Source organism: Alligator mississippiensis, chromosome 15 (genome assembly GCF_030867095.1).
Source record: "Alligator mississippiensis isolate rAllMis1 chromosome 15, rAllMis1, whole genome shotgun sequence".
In the NCBI taxonomy this organism is placed as follows: Eukaryota; Metazoa; Chordata; order Crocodylia; family Alligatoridae; genus Alligator; species Alligator mississippiensis.
In genome coordinates, this window is record NC_081838.1 from 16,808,226 (window position 1) to 16,824,825 (window position 16,600).

At 53.0% G+C, this 16,600-nt stretch overlaps 1 protein-coding gene across 2 annotated transcripts in view; it reads left to right on the forward strand.

The window, feature by feature from the left end:
- BCAN (brevican) overlaps window positions 1-16,600 on the forward strand; it is a 34,746-nt gene extending 18,146 nt beyond the window's left edge. For both annotated transcript variants that reach the window (XM_019484852.2, XM_019484853.2), the window contains 8 exons: window positions 3,623-4,054; window positions 6,016-7,143; window positions 11,477-11,584; window positions 11,774-11,932; window positions 12,673-12,755; window positions 14,050-14,194; window positions 14,941-15,123; window positions 16,459-16,600. In XM_019484852.2, coding sequence (XP_019340397.1) covers window positions 3,623-4,054; window positions 6,016-7,143; window positions 11,477-11,584; window positions 11,774-11,932; window positions 12,673-12,755; window positions 14,050-14,194; window positions 14,941-15,123; window positions 16,459-16,484 — 2,264 coding nt within the window. In that variant the 3' untranslated portion in view covers window positions 16,485-16,600. The remainder of the gene's footprint in view (window positions 1-3,622; window positions 4,055-6,015; window positions 7,144-11,476; window positions 11,585-11,773; window positions 11,933-12,672; window positions 12,756-14,049; window positions 14,195-14,940; window positions 15,124-16,458) is intronic.

Sequence of the window (16,600 nt, forward strand, 5' to 3'; positions counted from 1 at the left end):
TTCCCGGTACGCGCACAGATTAATAGGGTTCTTACCAGTATACTATACTTACAAATCTATATGTAGCAATAAAAGCTGATATACGCAGGTTGATAAAGGTCCATCTGCCTAGGCCACTGGACATGTGGGGAGATAAGAAGGTGCCTCCAAGGTTAAAACAGAAGCTGAGCTATGGAGGCTTCTGGGCTTTATTCCTGGTTCATTTACCCAGTAACTGAGGTTCAGTTGCTCTCCTCTGGGCCTCAGTTTCTTTATGGTTAAAGCAGATGAGGCCATACTGTCCCATCAGGAACAAGGCTTGGTGCATTCATATCGCTCAAGCGCTCTGAGATTCTTGGGCAAGGGTTGTGAAGAGGTCCATGATGCCAGCAAAGAGATGCTTGTTTAGGCAACCAGACCAGGAAGCTAAAGGGAAGACACACAGGTTACCAGACCAAGGTGTGTTAACTGTAACCCCTACCAGCCTTGTTCTCCAGTCTTCCTATAGATTTTGTTGTCCACCCCCTGCCTTATATCCCAGACTGCTTCTAAAACAAAATAGCTGGGAAGAAGCATCTGAGCTCATTTCTGCTGCCTGAGATGCTCAAATGCTTTCCACTGGTTTCAGTAATGATGCTGGAGGCACATTAGAGTGGTGCTCTGGGTGAAGATGCTCCCTGTTTTACAAGCTGTATTTGGGACCAGCTTTCACCCAGGGAAGCCGCATTATTTCTATCACTTTGGCAGCACCTAGGATGTGACCCAAGTGCAGTGGAGTCATTTTATTTGGAGTTTAATCCGTGGCAAAGAGCGGACGCACAACCCCATTCCCCCAAGCTGGCTGTCTGCAGTTGAGAGGAAGGGGACCTGCCTTGCCTTGGGTTACCCTGGGATAAAACTGAGCAAGGGACACTCGGTGTGTGTCATTGGGTGTTATTGATATGTTGGTGTTGAAGTCTCAGGAGCTGCGGTGTTTGAAGTTGCGGTCAGGAGATTCCAGCATCAATCTGATGAAAGACCGACCACAGGCTCAGTTCGGTAGCAAAGATTGGGCCAGGTTTATTGTCAATAAGCCCAGCCCTGCCATGTCCTGACCTAATAAGTACATCAGTCCATGAGTTAAGGCATTTGTATGTGTGACAAGGTAGTTGGCACAACACCACACAGGCTCCCCAAGGCCACTACAAAATTCCCCGGATTTCCAAGTCTCCTTTTATACAATGATCAAACCCAATTGCATATTGCACTCCATCTATACCTTGAATATCTCAATCCATCCTTCACCACAGGCTTGTTTTACATCCTGACCTGGGTCTTCCCATTCTCACCTTCTCATCCTGGTCCTGGACTATCTTATGCCTTGTACAGCCATCACCCCCTCCCATCTCCTGGCAGGGGAGCCCATCTGACCCACAAACCAAGTTTTGCAGACATAAGGAGTTCATGCATCTCTCCGTTTTGCTGGTCCGGCCTACTCTGACCAACGCTTGTGTTTGCAGCATATAATGATCAATGTTCCAGTGAGACTTACAGTACGTTCTAGGTGCACCTACACATGCATTTACTCTGGCTTAAATTTACTGCACAATAAATGGAAAATAGGCTGGCATCTACACGTGGAGGCATTGAAGCACATTAACGCTGTATGTGGACAGACTTGGAACATTAGTCCCCAGTCTACACCCACAATGTTACTGAGCAGTAAGGCATCTGCACATACATTACTGCGCAGTAACTAATTGGGCATAAATTTGATACCTGCATGATGCAGGTATCAAATGTATGCTCAAGTTGGCATAAGTCACCATATTTACTGTGCAGTATGGGTGTGTATGTATAGATGTGCGCGTGTACTGCACAGTAATTTGGGTTACTGCACAGTAAATGCACATGCGTCCTCTAAGTAGTTATTTTCCCCCATGTAGCAAAGTTGCTCTGTCTCTCCAGGGTAAACTTTACCCCGTGTTTGAGTGATCTGCTACACGTGGTTGTGTCTGGGCCATTCCCCTCGGCCTGCTGTAGTACAGATACGAGTTCTTTCTCCAAGCGGCTGCATAGATTCATAGAGAAGCAGGCTGGAAGGGACCTCCAGAGGCTGAATGGGAGCTGGAGCATGGGAACAAGCCTGCAATGAAATCAGATTTAACCACTAAGCTGTGCTTCCCCCTCAGCTGTCACTCACTAACTGCTGTCAGTGGTGTTCCCCCTGCATGTCCTCATTGTCCTTTGCTGTGTCATTTAACACGGATGGCAGGACTCTCTTCTCACTGATCGCATGTGCTATAGCTGGAGTGCGGAGCTGTCCTCAGGGGGGGACCAGCCCGGTCTAGATTTTACAGCATCTTTTGCAACTGGGGCCAAGCACTGCAGTGAGGTCCCCCATGGGAACAAGAGAATTTCCCTTGCCGTGACCTGGGATATTAGAGCCAGGAAGAAAGAAACTGCTGGTCTGGGATGGTTTAGACAGGGCTGCTGCTGCTTGGAGCATGGGCTTGGACTAAACATCCCTGTCAGCCTTGACTTTCCTGTGATTCTAGGATGGGGCTTACTGGACTCAATGGGTTTTCTCCTGTTCCAGTCTGAACTGCACCAGAACCACATGTGTGTGTGCAAGAGAGAGAAGACAGTGGTCCTGGATGAAAGAGAAGTCGCAGGCTGATGCTAATTCGCAATTCCCCTCCAAATATATATCCCAGCCAGAGCCCTGTTGGGCGCAGACACATTTTGCCCTGTGGGAGAGAGCAAGCTGGAGATGCTTCCAGGGTCAGCTGGCCCTAATCCATTGGAATCAATGGTCTGCGTCCCTCACTGGTGCGAGTCAGTCCGCTCCAGTGGCCCAGATCACCGATGGGCACAATTTTGGCACCTGTCTGCAGCCGCGAGTGTGCTGAAATCCTGGTGAGGGCTCAGGAGAGCCTGCAGGCTCCCTGATGCCACAGGTGGGGTGCGACTCCTTGAGCCTCAAACCTGGCTTGGGAAATGACCCTGGAAAAAGTGTTTTTGCTGCAAATGCCGCAAGCTGCTCCTGTCTCAAGCTGTTTCCCCCGGGATGCCCTGGGACTTGCCCCTATGGGAGACATTAGCCAATTACTAGTCATCTAGTGGGGGTGTTGCTGTACTTGTGATGGTCCTAAAAAAATGCAAGAGGCAAGGATCTCTATGGGTGATTACCCTTTTTTTGCACCAACTACATAGCTGGGAAGGACAGAGACAAGCTTTTGGGTGCCGGATACACCCTTCCTCAGTATTTGGTAACTGAAAACTTGTCTATATCCCTTCCGACTATGTAGTTCATTCAATAAAAGGTATCACACACCCAAATCCTTGCTGGTTGGGAGCCATATGGACTATTAGTCCTAGCCATGCTCTTCGATGAAATCTCAAGGCCTGATTCTCCATTAGGATGCCATTTCCAAGCCCATTCACAGCACCCAAGTGGCATCAAGGGACCTTTTGCGTGCACCTGGCCTCAGAGCCGCGGGATAGGCAGTTGGGCTGGTTTGATCCATGAGAGCACCAGGGCTGACTACAGTCTTTTGAACCCCTCCAGGGCAGCCCTGCTCTGGGAGCATCATTGGTAAGGGGTCCTGCTGCTGAGGGGCCAGGACGAGGCAGTAATATCCCACTTTCTTTCTGCCCACAGAAGAGCCCAGCTCTTTCACTGAGGTTCCCGAAAATCACCAAGCCAGTGAGCCCAGGGGCCTCCAGGACATTGTCACAGTGACAGAGAGGATGGAGGAGCTGCAGCTACCCCAAGCAGAAGTGGACAATGAGTCAAGAGGGGCCATATACTCCGTCCCCTTTTTTCAGGATGCTGAGCGGGAAAAGCCAAGCAGTGCCCCTGAAGAGGCGAGCGTGCCCGTGCCCCGGCATGCCCCACTAGATAACTCCGTGTCCTCAGATCTAGGACTCCATCTGCCACCAGCCACACCTTCCCCTGAGACCCCCTTCACCTCCAAGGCAGAGCTGGGGGGCCCAATAAGCTGTGGTGCCCTGCCAGGGAGCCCTGCCCGGCCAGGGGAAAAGGGGAGAGGTGGAAATTGCACAGAGGCCAGTCAAGAGAGACCCAGGACTGGTAGGTAGAGCATCCTTGTTAGCGTGATCAGGAGGCGGTGCCTGAGTTATGGGGTCATGGCAGTAGCTTGGAAGGCGTATGCCCAGGTGCAGTGTGTTGAAGAAACCAAAGAGGTTTAGAAAATCCCAGCCTCTCCCATAGGAGCCATCACTGACCTTCCAGAGCTGAATTTTGCAAGGTGGAACAGACAAATGGAGATCATAGTCAGAGGGGGTAGCAGTCACCAAAGGGATCATATGTTTAGACATCTCTGATCCCCATTGGAAAATCTGCCTTGAAGATTTAGGATTTGATGAGAATTGCAACGTTTATGGAGGTGCCCACAGATGGGATTCACCAAAAAGCCTGATTTGGTTTCCGTGGAAATAGGCACACAACTGCTTTGCAAATCTGGTCCCTTCTCCCATTTGCCAAAGTGACTCAGGCACTCACTTTGGTCTCTTCTAAATGCACTGGAACTCGGGCTCTTAAGTGACTTGGATTTGCTATGTAGACACACCCCAGTTAGCTTGAACTGAGCTTGCTCAGGTACCAGCAGCCATCTAGCCAGGGCCACCCAAGGCTCACTTACCCGGGGTGGAGCATGGCATACCTGGAATGGTTTAGGACTGTAACTCAGGCCTCATGCTCCTAAATCACTTTAGCCTGAAGTTTGTCAGTCACTTGCATCCTTTTGAAAATGCTGCTCTGGGTTGAGTGAGCCAGAATCCAAACCCTGGATCACAGCTCAACTCTGCGCTGGCTGGAGAAAGGCTGGGTGCAATTTGGGAGGGGTTGGGAAGGGAAGGGTCATTTTTTTTTCATGCTTCCGCAGATCAGATGAGCTCTGGTTGGGCCTGGGAGTGCTGCCATCCCTGGGAAAAGGTCGCCCCGCAGAGATGTCACTAAGGAGCAGTCATGCCAATGGTGTGGGGGCTGAGACTTTTCAGGCTTGCAAAGCATAGAGATGTCAAGACACTTGTCTGGCAGCATGTGGGTGAAAAGGGACCTCTGAAAATCCATCTCTGCACAGGGGAGTGCCTAGCTGGTGGGATTTGGCATAAGAGCATTGCACCACTTCATAGTGGGTGGAGTGGGAAGTGGCTGGAACATAGGTCCATTCTCTGCTTCCCGAGACCATAGCATCCCAGGCAGCTGGAGTGCGAGTTAGGGCAGCACCAGGCAGCTCTAGTTGGCACAGGGAGCTGGGCACAAGGGTGATTCAAGTTCTCTGCAAAAGGGGGTGGCTTTGATGCCAGCCATGTGTCTGTAGCTCTGCAGCCCCTCCCGAGCCCCTTCACCTTCTGCAAAAAGCCTTGATGGAGAAAAGATTCAGGAGCTCGGGGTGGCAAGACAGAGGAAGGATGTTGGCATAGTGAGAGCACCAGCTTGCCCTGCAAGAGGCCTGGGTTCTAGTCTGTCCCCTGCCACAGAAGCCCTGTGACCTTGAGCACATCACTTACCCCTATTGTGGAGGGGGAGGGTAACAGCTGCCCATGTGGGGTATAAGGACACCTACATTTCATCTTGGCTGATGCTCAGCTGCTCTGTGGATGGGGGTCACCTGCAGAGCTAGGAGGACGGTAGCTTTTAACAAGCCCCTTCAGGCTAGCGCTGTCTTCAGGGATGCATGCTTGGGTAGGAACAGTGCAGCCTTGGGATGTTGTGTTGAAGGAGAGAACTACTGTTGTTTTTGGGGTGGCCCAGTGATCCTTTTGCATCACAAATGCCCCAAGGGTTTGTCCCCAGACTTCTGACTGGGGACCAGAGGTACGTGTGCGTGTCTGGGAGGGTTTGGTCAGGGCTGAGCCTGCCTGGAGCCAGGGGGTGGGTCTGCCCGACTCGAACAAGGTTTGACTTGAGTGCAGCAGCAACCAGCTTGGAAGCGTCTGTGTTTCCCCACGGCCTGGGTGGGAACATACTCTTCCAAGCCACGCTCGTCCAGCCCCGTGCTCACTGTCTCTGTCATTTGGATTGTGCAGGGGAGGAGCACGGCGCAGACCAGGGGCACCCGGGCTCCTTGTCGGCAGGCGAGACAGCCCGTGCCCCCAAAGACGATGGGACTCTGATGCTGGACGGTGGCCTGCAGAACCCCATCCACCCCACCGAGGCACCCACGGACGGCTCGGTCACAGCTGCACCCACGCTCAGCCCAGCTGCTGTCTCCCCGTCCCTGAGGGATGAGAGCCAACGCAGCGGGTTACCTGGCCCTGCCCTGGCATCTCCAGCGACCTCCCAGGAACGTGGAGAGGAGGCTGCAGCAGAAGGCAGTTCCTTGGATATCACCCATGTGCCAGAAGTGAGCGGCGAGGCGGACTTCTTCCCTGGCTCCAAGCACGGAGAAGGGGACACTCTTCCAGAGGATCACCCAGCCCCTGCCTCAGAGGGGCCTGTGGGGGGAAAGTGGGATGTCTCGGAGCAGCTGACTCCAAACACCAGTGCTGGGAGCAGCCAGGACTTGCTGGGGCTGGCGAACTCGACCATCGCTGCTTCCACGCTGCTGTGGAAGGCCAGTGAACCAGGGCAGGAAGAGCCTGCTTGGACCCATGCCACCCCCCAACAAGGCTTGGTCTCGGGGTTGACCAGCACGCACTTCCCCAGCCTGCGCGGCCCCCTGGGTGCTCCTGAAGAGACCGAGCTCTCTGGAGATGCCTCCACAGGCACCACGGTGAGCCCGGCCACCTTGCAGTCCATGTCCCCCAGCCTGCAGGAGCCAGGCGAGGAGCAGCCGGGCACTGTGGGGGCTCCATTGCCCGGGTCCCAGCCAGGTACCACTGAGCCCAAGGTGACCACGGTCCCTGCTGGACACTCAGGGGCCGACCAGGGGCCACCCAGTAAGGAGCTGTCAGGGGAGAGCGACACGCAGGCAGTGGCCCGGGAGACCGTGGCAGTGCAGCCTCCATCTGCAGCATCTCCTTCTGCTACCCCAGGCAGAGAAACCAAGGGGGACGGACCCCCCGCCAGCCCTGAGCATGGCCTGGTGCCTGAAGCAGCGTCCGGCTCCATGCTGGAGGGGATGCCCTTCACCGATGCCCCTTTGACCACAGCCCATCCCTTGCCCATCCTCCCCACCGAGCGTGCCAGCCTGGGCGTGGGGGCGAACATCTCAGGTAACCCATACAGCTGCGCTGCCTTGGCCCTCTGGGCAGCCCTTTCCCCTGGCCTCTGGCACTAAAACCAAACGCCTTTCCTTCGTGCTGTGCTTTCCTCTGTCCGTCTGTCTTTCTTCCTTTCTTTCTTTCTCTCTCTCCTCTTCAGGGAAGGTTCGTGTCCAGAGAAGCACATATTTGTCAAACAAATTGGGTCGAAGCCTGCATGCACTTTAAAGCTTTCCTACTTCTATGAAGTGTTTTTAATGGGGAGGGGAAAAGAAAAGCTAAATCTCTAGCTACCGACTACGACTAACCAGGATACTAATAAAGAGAATTAAAAGCTTTCTAGAACAAAGCTGCCTTGGTTAGATCTCTGCTTCCCTTGTCTTTATTGGTCTGTTGCCTCTTTTTTTGTGTGTGTGCGTGTGTCATTTGCAATTTCCTGTGTCTCCCACTGACGAACTAATCCACCTTACTTTACTCCAAGAGCCATGGGCTGCATCAGTGGTTCTTAACCTTTATTAGACCCATAGCACATCTGGGGAGAAGCCAGCTCCATCGTCACTTGTTTTTTTTTAACTCCAAGGAAACAAAATAGAGCAAGTCTTCCATTCTTCCTCTTTCATATGACATTTTAAGATTACAACTCCAGACATCCAGCAACCCGGATGAATTAAATATCTAATTTTAGATTTAGATTAAATTTAGATTAATATCTACATTTGATAACCTTTCGACTGCTTCAGGGGTAGCTGCATGGATTGATTTTTTATTTTTTTTTTTAGATCACCATTAAATGATGCAATTGGGCAATTTGTTCAGAATGTGTTGTACCATGTGAAAAATCGCAACCCTCACTCTCTTTGATTCTCCATTTATGATTGCCCAGCCTGATCGCCTTTCATTGCTCAATTAGATCATTTAATGGTGATCTAAAATCAAATTTTCTGTTGCAAAGAGCTCAGAATTGGTTTTTAACATGTGAAATTCCTGTGTCTATGTGCATCAGATTGGTGCCCTGAAAAGTGCTAGCGCTACAGAGAGTCACAGGCGCCCTTGAAAGGACCTCAAGGCACCCCAGGTTACTGCAGGTCCCCGTTTGGAAATCCCTGGGCTAGATTTCATAGATTTTTAGGGTCGGAAGGGACCTCTGTAGACCATCGAGTCCAACCCCATTCTGAGCCTCTTATTTTAAGGGCACCTATCTTTTGTGCTCTGGTAGTAGAAATTGTTGGCGTTGACAACACAGCCCCTATTCCCAAAGTTTTCAATAGCTGTATGGGCACAGTATCATATCTCAGGGCACATGCACAGAGCAACGCCAGTGGTGCAGGGCATTGCAAGTCCCCTTTTCCCTGCCGCAGGTGGGCCCCCATCTCCCCTGTGATGTGACAGACGGACACTGCTTTCTGCTGTGGGTCACTGCCCCCAAACAGGCTTTGCTTTCCCTCCCCAGCCCTGGTCTAACCCAGTTCATCTTTGCACACCTTCCTGGGTTGATCGGCTGCTGCGTCCTTCAGCAGCAGTTGAGGGTGCGGTGGTCTCTCCAGTCAAAGGAAAGTGCAAGGGCCAGTAGAGAATGCATCTCTATGCTGTCTCTTTTATGTGAATGGGGGCATAGCAGAGCCGTAGCCCCACTTTGCACCTTCCTGATCTCCATGTTCACCCCATTCCCAGGCTCTTTGTGCAGAGCCAGGGCTGTATTTCTCACCACTTTCTGCACTGTTCCTTGCTATAGTCCTAGGAAATGCAGCACAGGGCACCGGGGTTCTCCAAGGCAGCAGGAAACTGGTGTTTAGAGTGAGGTTGAGCCCCTTCGAGGCCTGTTCTCCACTGCTGGGAGCGGAGCCAGATCTCCGAGGGACATCTCCATCACTCAGCGTGGCAGCAGATCGCTCTGAAGGGGGAACTGCTCCTTCCAGTGGCTTCCCGGAGGGGAGTGGGACCAGATGCCTTTGCTGTCCTCACCCTGAGAGCTGGCTCCAGTGTGACTCTGCCATCCAGCAGTCTCTTGTACTTTCCAGAAGCCCCAGGCCCCTTTGCCCCGATCAGGCAGAAGTCCCAGCCATGATGCTGAATGCTGTTACCTCCCAGCCAGACCAGGAGCAGAGACTGTCTTTCTGGCTGAGTCCCATGTGCTCATCGCCTCTTGCTGCCGATGGCCTCACAGCTCTTCGCTCACATTGCAAGAGATCTGTCCCATTGATAAACACAGATGGCATCAAACCAGTGCTTCCCTTCACCCCAAGCAGGACCACACTGGCCCCAGTGCCTAGCCATAGGAGGCAATTTTATTTGGGGACTCCCCCTGAAAGAAACCAGGTCTTCCAAGGAAGCAAAAGTGCTATGAAGACCCTCTCACATCCTATTCTGGCATCTCAGAAATGAGTAACCCTAGTGGGAACAGGTCTAGCTTTGATCTGAGAGCTAATCCCAGCTGTATCGGAGGCTGATGCCTGAGGATGTAGGCTGCTGTGCTTTCCTGCGTCTCCAAGGCACGACCCGGACTCAAGACCATCTCCAACACCAGCAGCAATTGCAGGAGCTTAGAAGTGGGTTTCTTTGGGGGCCAGCTTGTGCTCTTAGTAGAATCACAGGACGCTTGTACACGTTACAGGGCCCCTGTACACATTATGTTATGTTACATACATGCTATCTTGCAGGCTTGTAGCCTTCACTGATCCCCCTGGGCCACACTGCCAATTGTTTGATCTGAGCACAGCACAAGCTAGCTGCTTGTTGGAGTAGGGTAGTGCTGCTGTTCCCACCAGAGAGCTGAGAAACTGGGGGGGTGTGAAGGTCAAACCCTTCAATGTAGGTGAGTCTGGGGGGTATTATGCACCTCGCTGGAGAAGGCCTTAAGAGCTCACCAGCAGCCAGGAGCCAAAAGCAAACTGAAATGGCTGCAGCAAGTGCACCCAGACCCCAGGCTAGAGCCTTGCCACCAGCAGTGTCATCGTAGCAAGGAGCACAGCACAGGTTCATTGTGTCTCTATTTGCTCAACTTCTTGAGGGTGGTGCTGGCATCTCTCTGCCCAGACAATTCAGGGGCCCAAAGCTGCCTTGTGCCATTGTAGGCATCCCTGTCCCATCTGTACATGAAGGTAATAGCAGTGCCCTCCTGGGCCTGCTAGGACGCACACTTCAGCCAGCAAGGCTAGGACCCGGGAAGGGGGAGCCGCAACGTCTCAGAGCACAAGCCCCATGTCTCATCATCTAAGGTGTCAGCTGCGCCTGAAGGATGATGGCGCCGTGGCTGGGGAGACAGGCCAGGACGATGGGGTGACCGCAAAGGCAGCCATGCAGCACACATCCACTGCTCCATTTAGCTGCCAGCATCAGGGCTTGCAAAGGCTGCTCATGGGCCATTAGTTGACCCAGCATCAAGGTGTCTGCTGCGCTCCATTGAGGATGTGAGCAGGACTTAATAGAGCTCCTCGGTGAGGGGCCAGAGGGACATTATGTGCTGCCGAAGCCTTACGGTGGGACAGCTCGTCTCTGGCGCTGTCACTTTTCCTCTATTGACCCAGCCTGGGGCACGACAGGGAACAGACAGGATAGGGATGGGATGGAGTGGGCACTGCAGCAATCCTGGCATGGCTAAGGTTGGAGACAAGCAAAAGACTGGGTGGGAGGGGGGCAGGGGTAGGGAAACTGAGGCACGGAAACTGACTTTGCTCAGGGGGACAGTGAGAGGAAGCACGTTAGGTAAGGAACCCAGGTGACCCAGCAACCCGACTGCAACGGCACTAGGTTGATAATGGGCAAGGGCCATGGGGGGAGGAGGGTGTCACTCTCTGAGGTGGGCGCTGGGACACTGTATTGTCCCCCCAACCTCCAAAAAAAACCAAAAACCTACCACAAATGGGTGTTTGGGGCCTATTGCCTAGCAGGTGGCCTGTTTCCAAGGTTTCAGGATCAGGCCCAACAAGGTGCCTGCCAGAGCGTGACTGTGATCACTGAAGGCAGCTGCCCCCCAGCTCTGACAAAGGCACCTCCCCCCCCCCCCCCCCCAAAAAAAAAAAAAAAAAAAAAAAGGCAGATGAAAGGAGAGGTAGCCACAGTGTGACGAGACTGCAAGAAGCCCAGGTGCAAGGTAGTTTTGAGTAGTCCTCAGTTTTTTTTTTTTTGTTGTTTTTTTTTGGGGGGGGGGGGGGTTAGCACCATGAGCACATGCATAATATGTGAATGTGCATGTGTGTGTGTGGGTGTGTAAGAGAACTTGAGCACCCCCCCTGGTCTGCCTAGCACTTCCTCTGTGGACCCCTGGACTCGAAGCCCTGGTGGGATTTAGGAGGGGGGGTGGAAATGCTGCGTGGCTGCCAGCTTCACTGCATGCCTGTGTTTTCAGAGGACTGCATCCCCAACCCTTGCCTGAATGGTGGGACCTGCAGCGAGGAGGAGGTGGGCATCAGTTGTGTCTGCCTGCCGGGCTATGGGGGACACACCTGTGAGACAGGTGAGTTGTTGCTGTGAAACTGGTGTGTGTGGGGGAGGTAGGACTTGCCTTTAATGAGCAGTTAATTGCTGGGGGAGCCTGATTTATAGGTGGTCTAGCTGATGACTAATACCCCAATTTTCTACCCCTCTTTGTGGGGGGAGGCAGGGGTAGTCCTGACGCTTCCCTGCCTCTTTTCCTCCCCCACAGACCTGCAGAAGTGTGGCCCAGGCTGGGACAGCTTCCAGGGCTCCTGCTACAAGCACTTCTCCACCCGCCGGAGCTGGGAGGACGCAGAGTTGCAGTGCAGACACTATGGCGGCCACCTGGCTAACATCCTGACTCCCGAGGAGCAGGACTTCATCAACAGTGAGTGGCCTTCAGGTGGCCCCTGAAGGGCAGGAGAGAGGCCAGGGCCACAGGCTGGCACAGGAGGGACCCTCGATGGCAGTCTGGAGAGGTCCCAGGAGGAGGCCATGCTTGCACTGTGCCAGGGCTGCAGCTGGCAGGGTGATCAAGGGTGGGTGTTGGTGGCTGTGGGGGAAATCAAGGTACCAGGAACCCCGATGCTGCACAGCCATTTGCCTCTGTCTCTGCCATGGGACCCCCTGGCTTCCCCCACGTGATAGCTGCCCATGGCTGGGAGGAATGGATGGCTTCATTGTACTGGCCCTGCATCTCTGCCCGTGACCCCAGGCCTGGGTTGCTGGATGTCCGGAGTGTGAGCATTTGCTCGAGAGCTAGGCATGTCTGAGCAATTTCTTGGGGCTGTGATATGGGGTCTGTCTGGGGGCAGAGACCTCTGCCTAGGAAGCCAAAAGAACCCCCTAAATGCCCACACCTTTAGACACAGATCATTCCCTACAAACTATACGTGTGCATGCACGCACAATTATTCCCTACCAACCAGGCATGTGTGTGCATACCTGTGATCTTTCCCTACCAAACACACGTATGCAATCGTTCCCTACGATCCATGTGTCTGTATGCATGTATGATCACTCCCTACCAACCATGCACGTGTTTCCAAGACTGACAGACCTGTCCAGTCTGGCTGTGCCTGTTATTTTATTCTCCCAGCCCTAACTGCAAACCCCTGTGGCTTCCAGATCAGTACAGGGAGTATCAGTGGATCGGGCTGAACGATCGAACGATTGAGGGCGATTTCCAGTGGTCAGATGGGAGTCCCTTGGTAAGTCCCAGGCACTCAGCACTGCGCCGGATACCAAGCAAAGAATAGAAGCCCCATCAACAGCCTTTATTCCTTCCCATCACCTGGAAACCATTCCCCACCTGTAGGTGTGAATCAGACACTTCAATTGGAGCTCCTTTATCCAGGGGTCTATGGTATCAGTGCTCCAGAGGACAAGCTGCTTAAGTAGTGCCAAACCCTCTTGAGCTGGGACCCTGCTCTCCTGCACAAGCTAAGCCTCATCTGTCCAGTCTGGGAGGCCTATGCTGAACCCTGAAGCTGTGGCTGGGGTGGTCCAGGCCTCAGGGGTCTGGGTTTCTGAGTCAGTGCTGGCCAACTGTGCCAGTCCTGGATGCTGTGGTGCTGGTAGCATCCACGCTCTGTGAAAGAGCAGAGCCACTCACCTTTGATTTTTAAGTATCCAGCACTCACAACTGAATAATAACGTGCAGCAAAGTGTGTGTGTGTGTGTGTGTATACGTGCATATGTAACACTAGCCTGCAGCACCGTGTGTGTGCATACACACATGTGAATGCATGTGCATATGAGCATGGACTCATATGGGCTGTAATCCCGGCTCTCCAGGCAGCCCTATATGACTGAGCCCGTTAAAAAACCTAGCACCAATGCTTAGGCTTCATGTGAATTCTTGGTTGTGAGACCCCGGTGTCTCCCCCCAAGCCAAGCCATGCTCCAGGCTGGGCTGCTGTCCTTCTGCCGCACCATGCAGTGGGTGCAGTACCCTTCCCTCTCTGCTGGTGCATGCTGTTACTTTTCCACCCCAGGGATGGCTGCGCTGCAGGGCAGGGTATAGTAGGGACTGTGCCCACTCTCCCATGGGTTGCTTCGGGTTCAGCCCTGATGTGCCTTCCAGAATCCCCTCTTGCACCTTTGCAATCACAGCTAGTGCTCTGAGTAAATCCGGCACAGGGCAGGTCTGTACCAGGGGCCCAGCTCCCCAAGGGATATGGGGGATTCCTCATCCACTGAAATGCTGCTCTAAAAGCAATGTCAGAGCTCAACCCCAGCACCTAGGTGAGAATCATCCAGAGCCCCTCCATGTTGCAGTGAGTACAACTTCAGCAAACCGACTCAGATAATAGCAGGAGCAGGGCTGCCTACAAATCAGACACCGCGAGAGCTGCATATTGAACCAGCCTTGCAACCAGGGTTTGCTCCTCCACGACCATACCCAAGACCCAGTCCTGTCTCCTGACATTTAACGCGTGCACTTTTTGCATGCTCTAGTCCCTGGCTGCTTTTTTTCATTCGCTCCTCATTGCCCTTTGACAGCTCTATGAGAACTGGCATCCTGGGCAGCCTGACAGCTACTTCCTATCCGGAGAGAACTGCGTAGTCATCGTGTGGCATGATGGGGGGCAATGGAGTGACGTGCCTTGCAACTACCACCTGTCCTACACGTGCAAAATGGGGCTAGGTAAGCATCCCATGCAGGGCTTTCCTGCAAGCATGGAACTGGAAGCTGTGGGTATCCCCCCCCCCCCCCCCCCCCCGGGGGACATTTCCATGAGAAACAATCATTTTCAGTGATTTTTTTGAGGCAAAGTTGAACTCCCCAGGCCCCATGAACCCTATGTGCTGGCCAGCTGGGCAAAAGAAGGGGCTTTACCAACCTCACTCAGCCCCCTGGAAAGTTATGACTCACTGATCAGGTGGAACATGCTCAAAAATATTCAAGGGCAAGTTTCAGGGTTTGCACTTTGGCTGTAATCCCAAAATTGGTTCTAGCAACATCTGGACCTTCTCTCTCCATTGTATAGCATGGCCCCTGTGATGCTTACATCCAGCTGACTGGCAGCAAGAGTAGGCTGTTTTCCCCTTTGCAGTAGGCTAGAACTCATTTTTCTAGTGGGCTACAAAGAGAACCGGATGAAATGGGTGCAAATGGTACAGCTGGTGTGGAAAAGAGGAGCTGAAGCATCTTGCCAGACATGTAGAACAAAAAAATCCTCCTAATATTATCTGGGTAGAAATTGGGAAATTTTCCACTCCCTCTCACATGGTCTGTGGGTCCCAAGTGGGCGGAGCAGGGAGACAGCCTTGCAATGGGATGCTTAGAGGACTCTTCTTCCTCCAGGACTTTGGAAGTATTATAAGGTCATCCCTGCCATAAGCCCAGCACATATCCTTGCCTTTGCCTGCCTTCCCTTTCCCCCCTCCCAGTGTCTTGCAGCTCCCCACCAGAGGTGACCAATGCCCGCATGTTCGGCAAACCAAAGCAACACTACGAAATCAGCTCCATCGTGCGGTACCGGTGCCTGGAGGGCTTCACCCAGCGCCACTCACCCATTATCCGGTGCCAGAAGGAGGGGATGTGGGAGCAGCCCCAGCTTGCTTGCCTGCCAAGTGAGTGCCTGCACCACAGGGTTAAATCCCTGCAGTTTTCACACACCTGTGAATTGGGATGAAAAGCGGCATTTTGGGGTTGAAAAAAGCATTCTGCTGAAAAGCTGAGGGTGGATTAAACCCTGACTCCAACTCCCAAAGGGGAGTGATGGATTTTCCATCAGTCCAGATCTCTGCCTGTGAGTCTGGAGAAGATGAGACCAAGGCGGGGATCTGATCACAGTCTTCAAGCACCTGAAGGGCAGTGACATAGAAGATGGAGACGGACCATCCTCTGCAGCTACTGGGGCAGGAGCAATGGCCCAAATGACAGCAGGGGAAAATGAAGCTGGGGATGAGGAAGGACTTTGTCACTCTGGGGCGGGGGTCAGGGTGTGCAGGGAGGTGGTGGATTCATACAGTCATAGAAAATGAGTGTGAGAAGGGATCTCAGGGGGTCACATCTAGTCCAAGCCCCTGGTCAAAGCAGGACCAGCCCCAACTACATCATCCTAGCCAGGGCTTTGTTGAGCCAAGCCTGAAAAACCTCTAAGGATGGAGATTGCACCACCTTTCTGAAGAACCTATTCCAGTGCTTCACCACCCTCCTAGTGAGAAAGTTTTTCCTAAGACCCAGCCTCATCTTCCCTTGCTGCAGCTTGAGCCCATTGCTCCTTGTTCTGTCATCTGCCCCCACTGAGATCAGTCCAGCTCCATCCTCTTTGCAACCCCCCTGCTGAGAATTGAAGGCTACTATTAAATCTCCTCCCAGTCTTCTCTTCTCTAGACTAAATAAGTCCAGGTCCCTCAGCCCCTTTTCAGAAGTCCTGTCCCCCAGACTCCCAACCACTTTTGTTGCCCTCTGCTGGACGCTCCAACTTGTCCGCATTGTTTCTGTAGCAGGGGGCCCAAAACTGGACACACGACTCCAAATGTGGCCTCCCCAGTACCGAATACAGGGGAAGAATCACTGCCCTCCACCTGCTGGCAGCACTTCTACTAAAGCAACCCAGGATGCCATTAGCCTTCTTGGAAACCAGGACACACTGTTGAAATCTCAAACCCTGGAAGTTTTCAAGAGCAAATGAGACAGACACTAGACTGGGATGGTTTAGTCAAGGATGATCCTGCCTTGAGTAAGGGGCTGACAGAGTGGGAGCCCCCTGAGGGCCATGCTTCTGGCAGATCCATTCCTCCCAACAGAAGTTACTAGGCTCAATACAGGAATAACACGGTGTAATTCTGTGCCCTAGACTAGAGGATTTAATGGTTCTTCTAGCCTTATAATACACCTAACTATGCCAGCACCAGGAGTGATGTCTGACCCACATTTTCCTTCCTTGTCTCTCTCTCCAGGTGTGACTCAAACCCCTGAGGACTGAGCCTGGATGCAGGAGGCAAGACCTCACTTCCCGGGGCATTGTCACTGGAGCTGGTTGCAAACCATGCGGGGATGGCTTCAGCCCCGCAGCCTGGGCACCAGCCCACACCGCAGCGA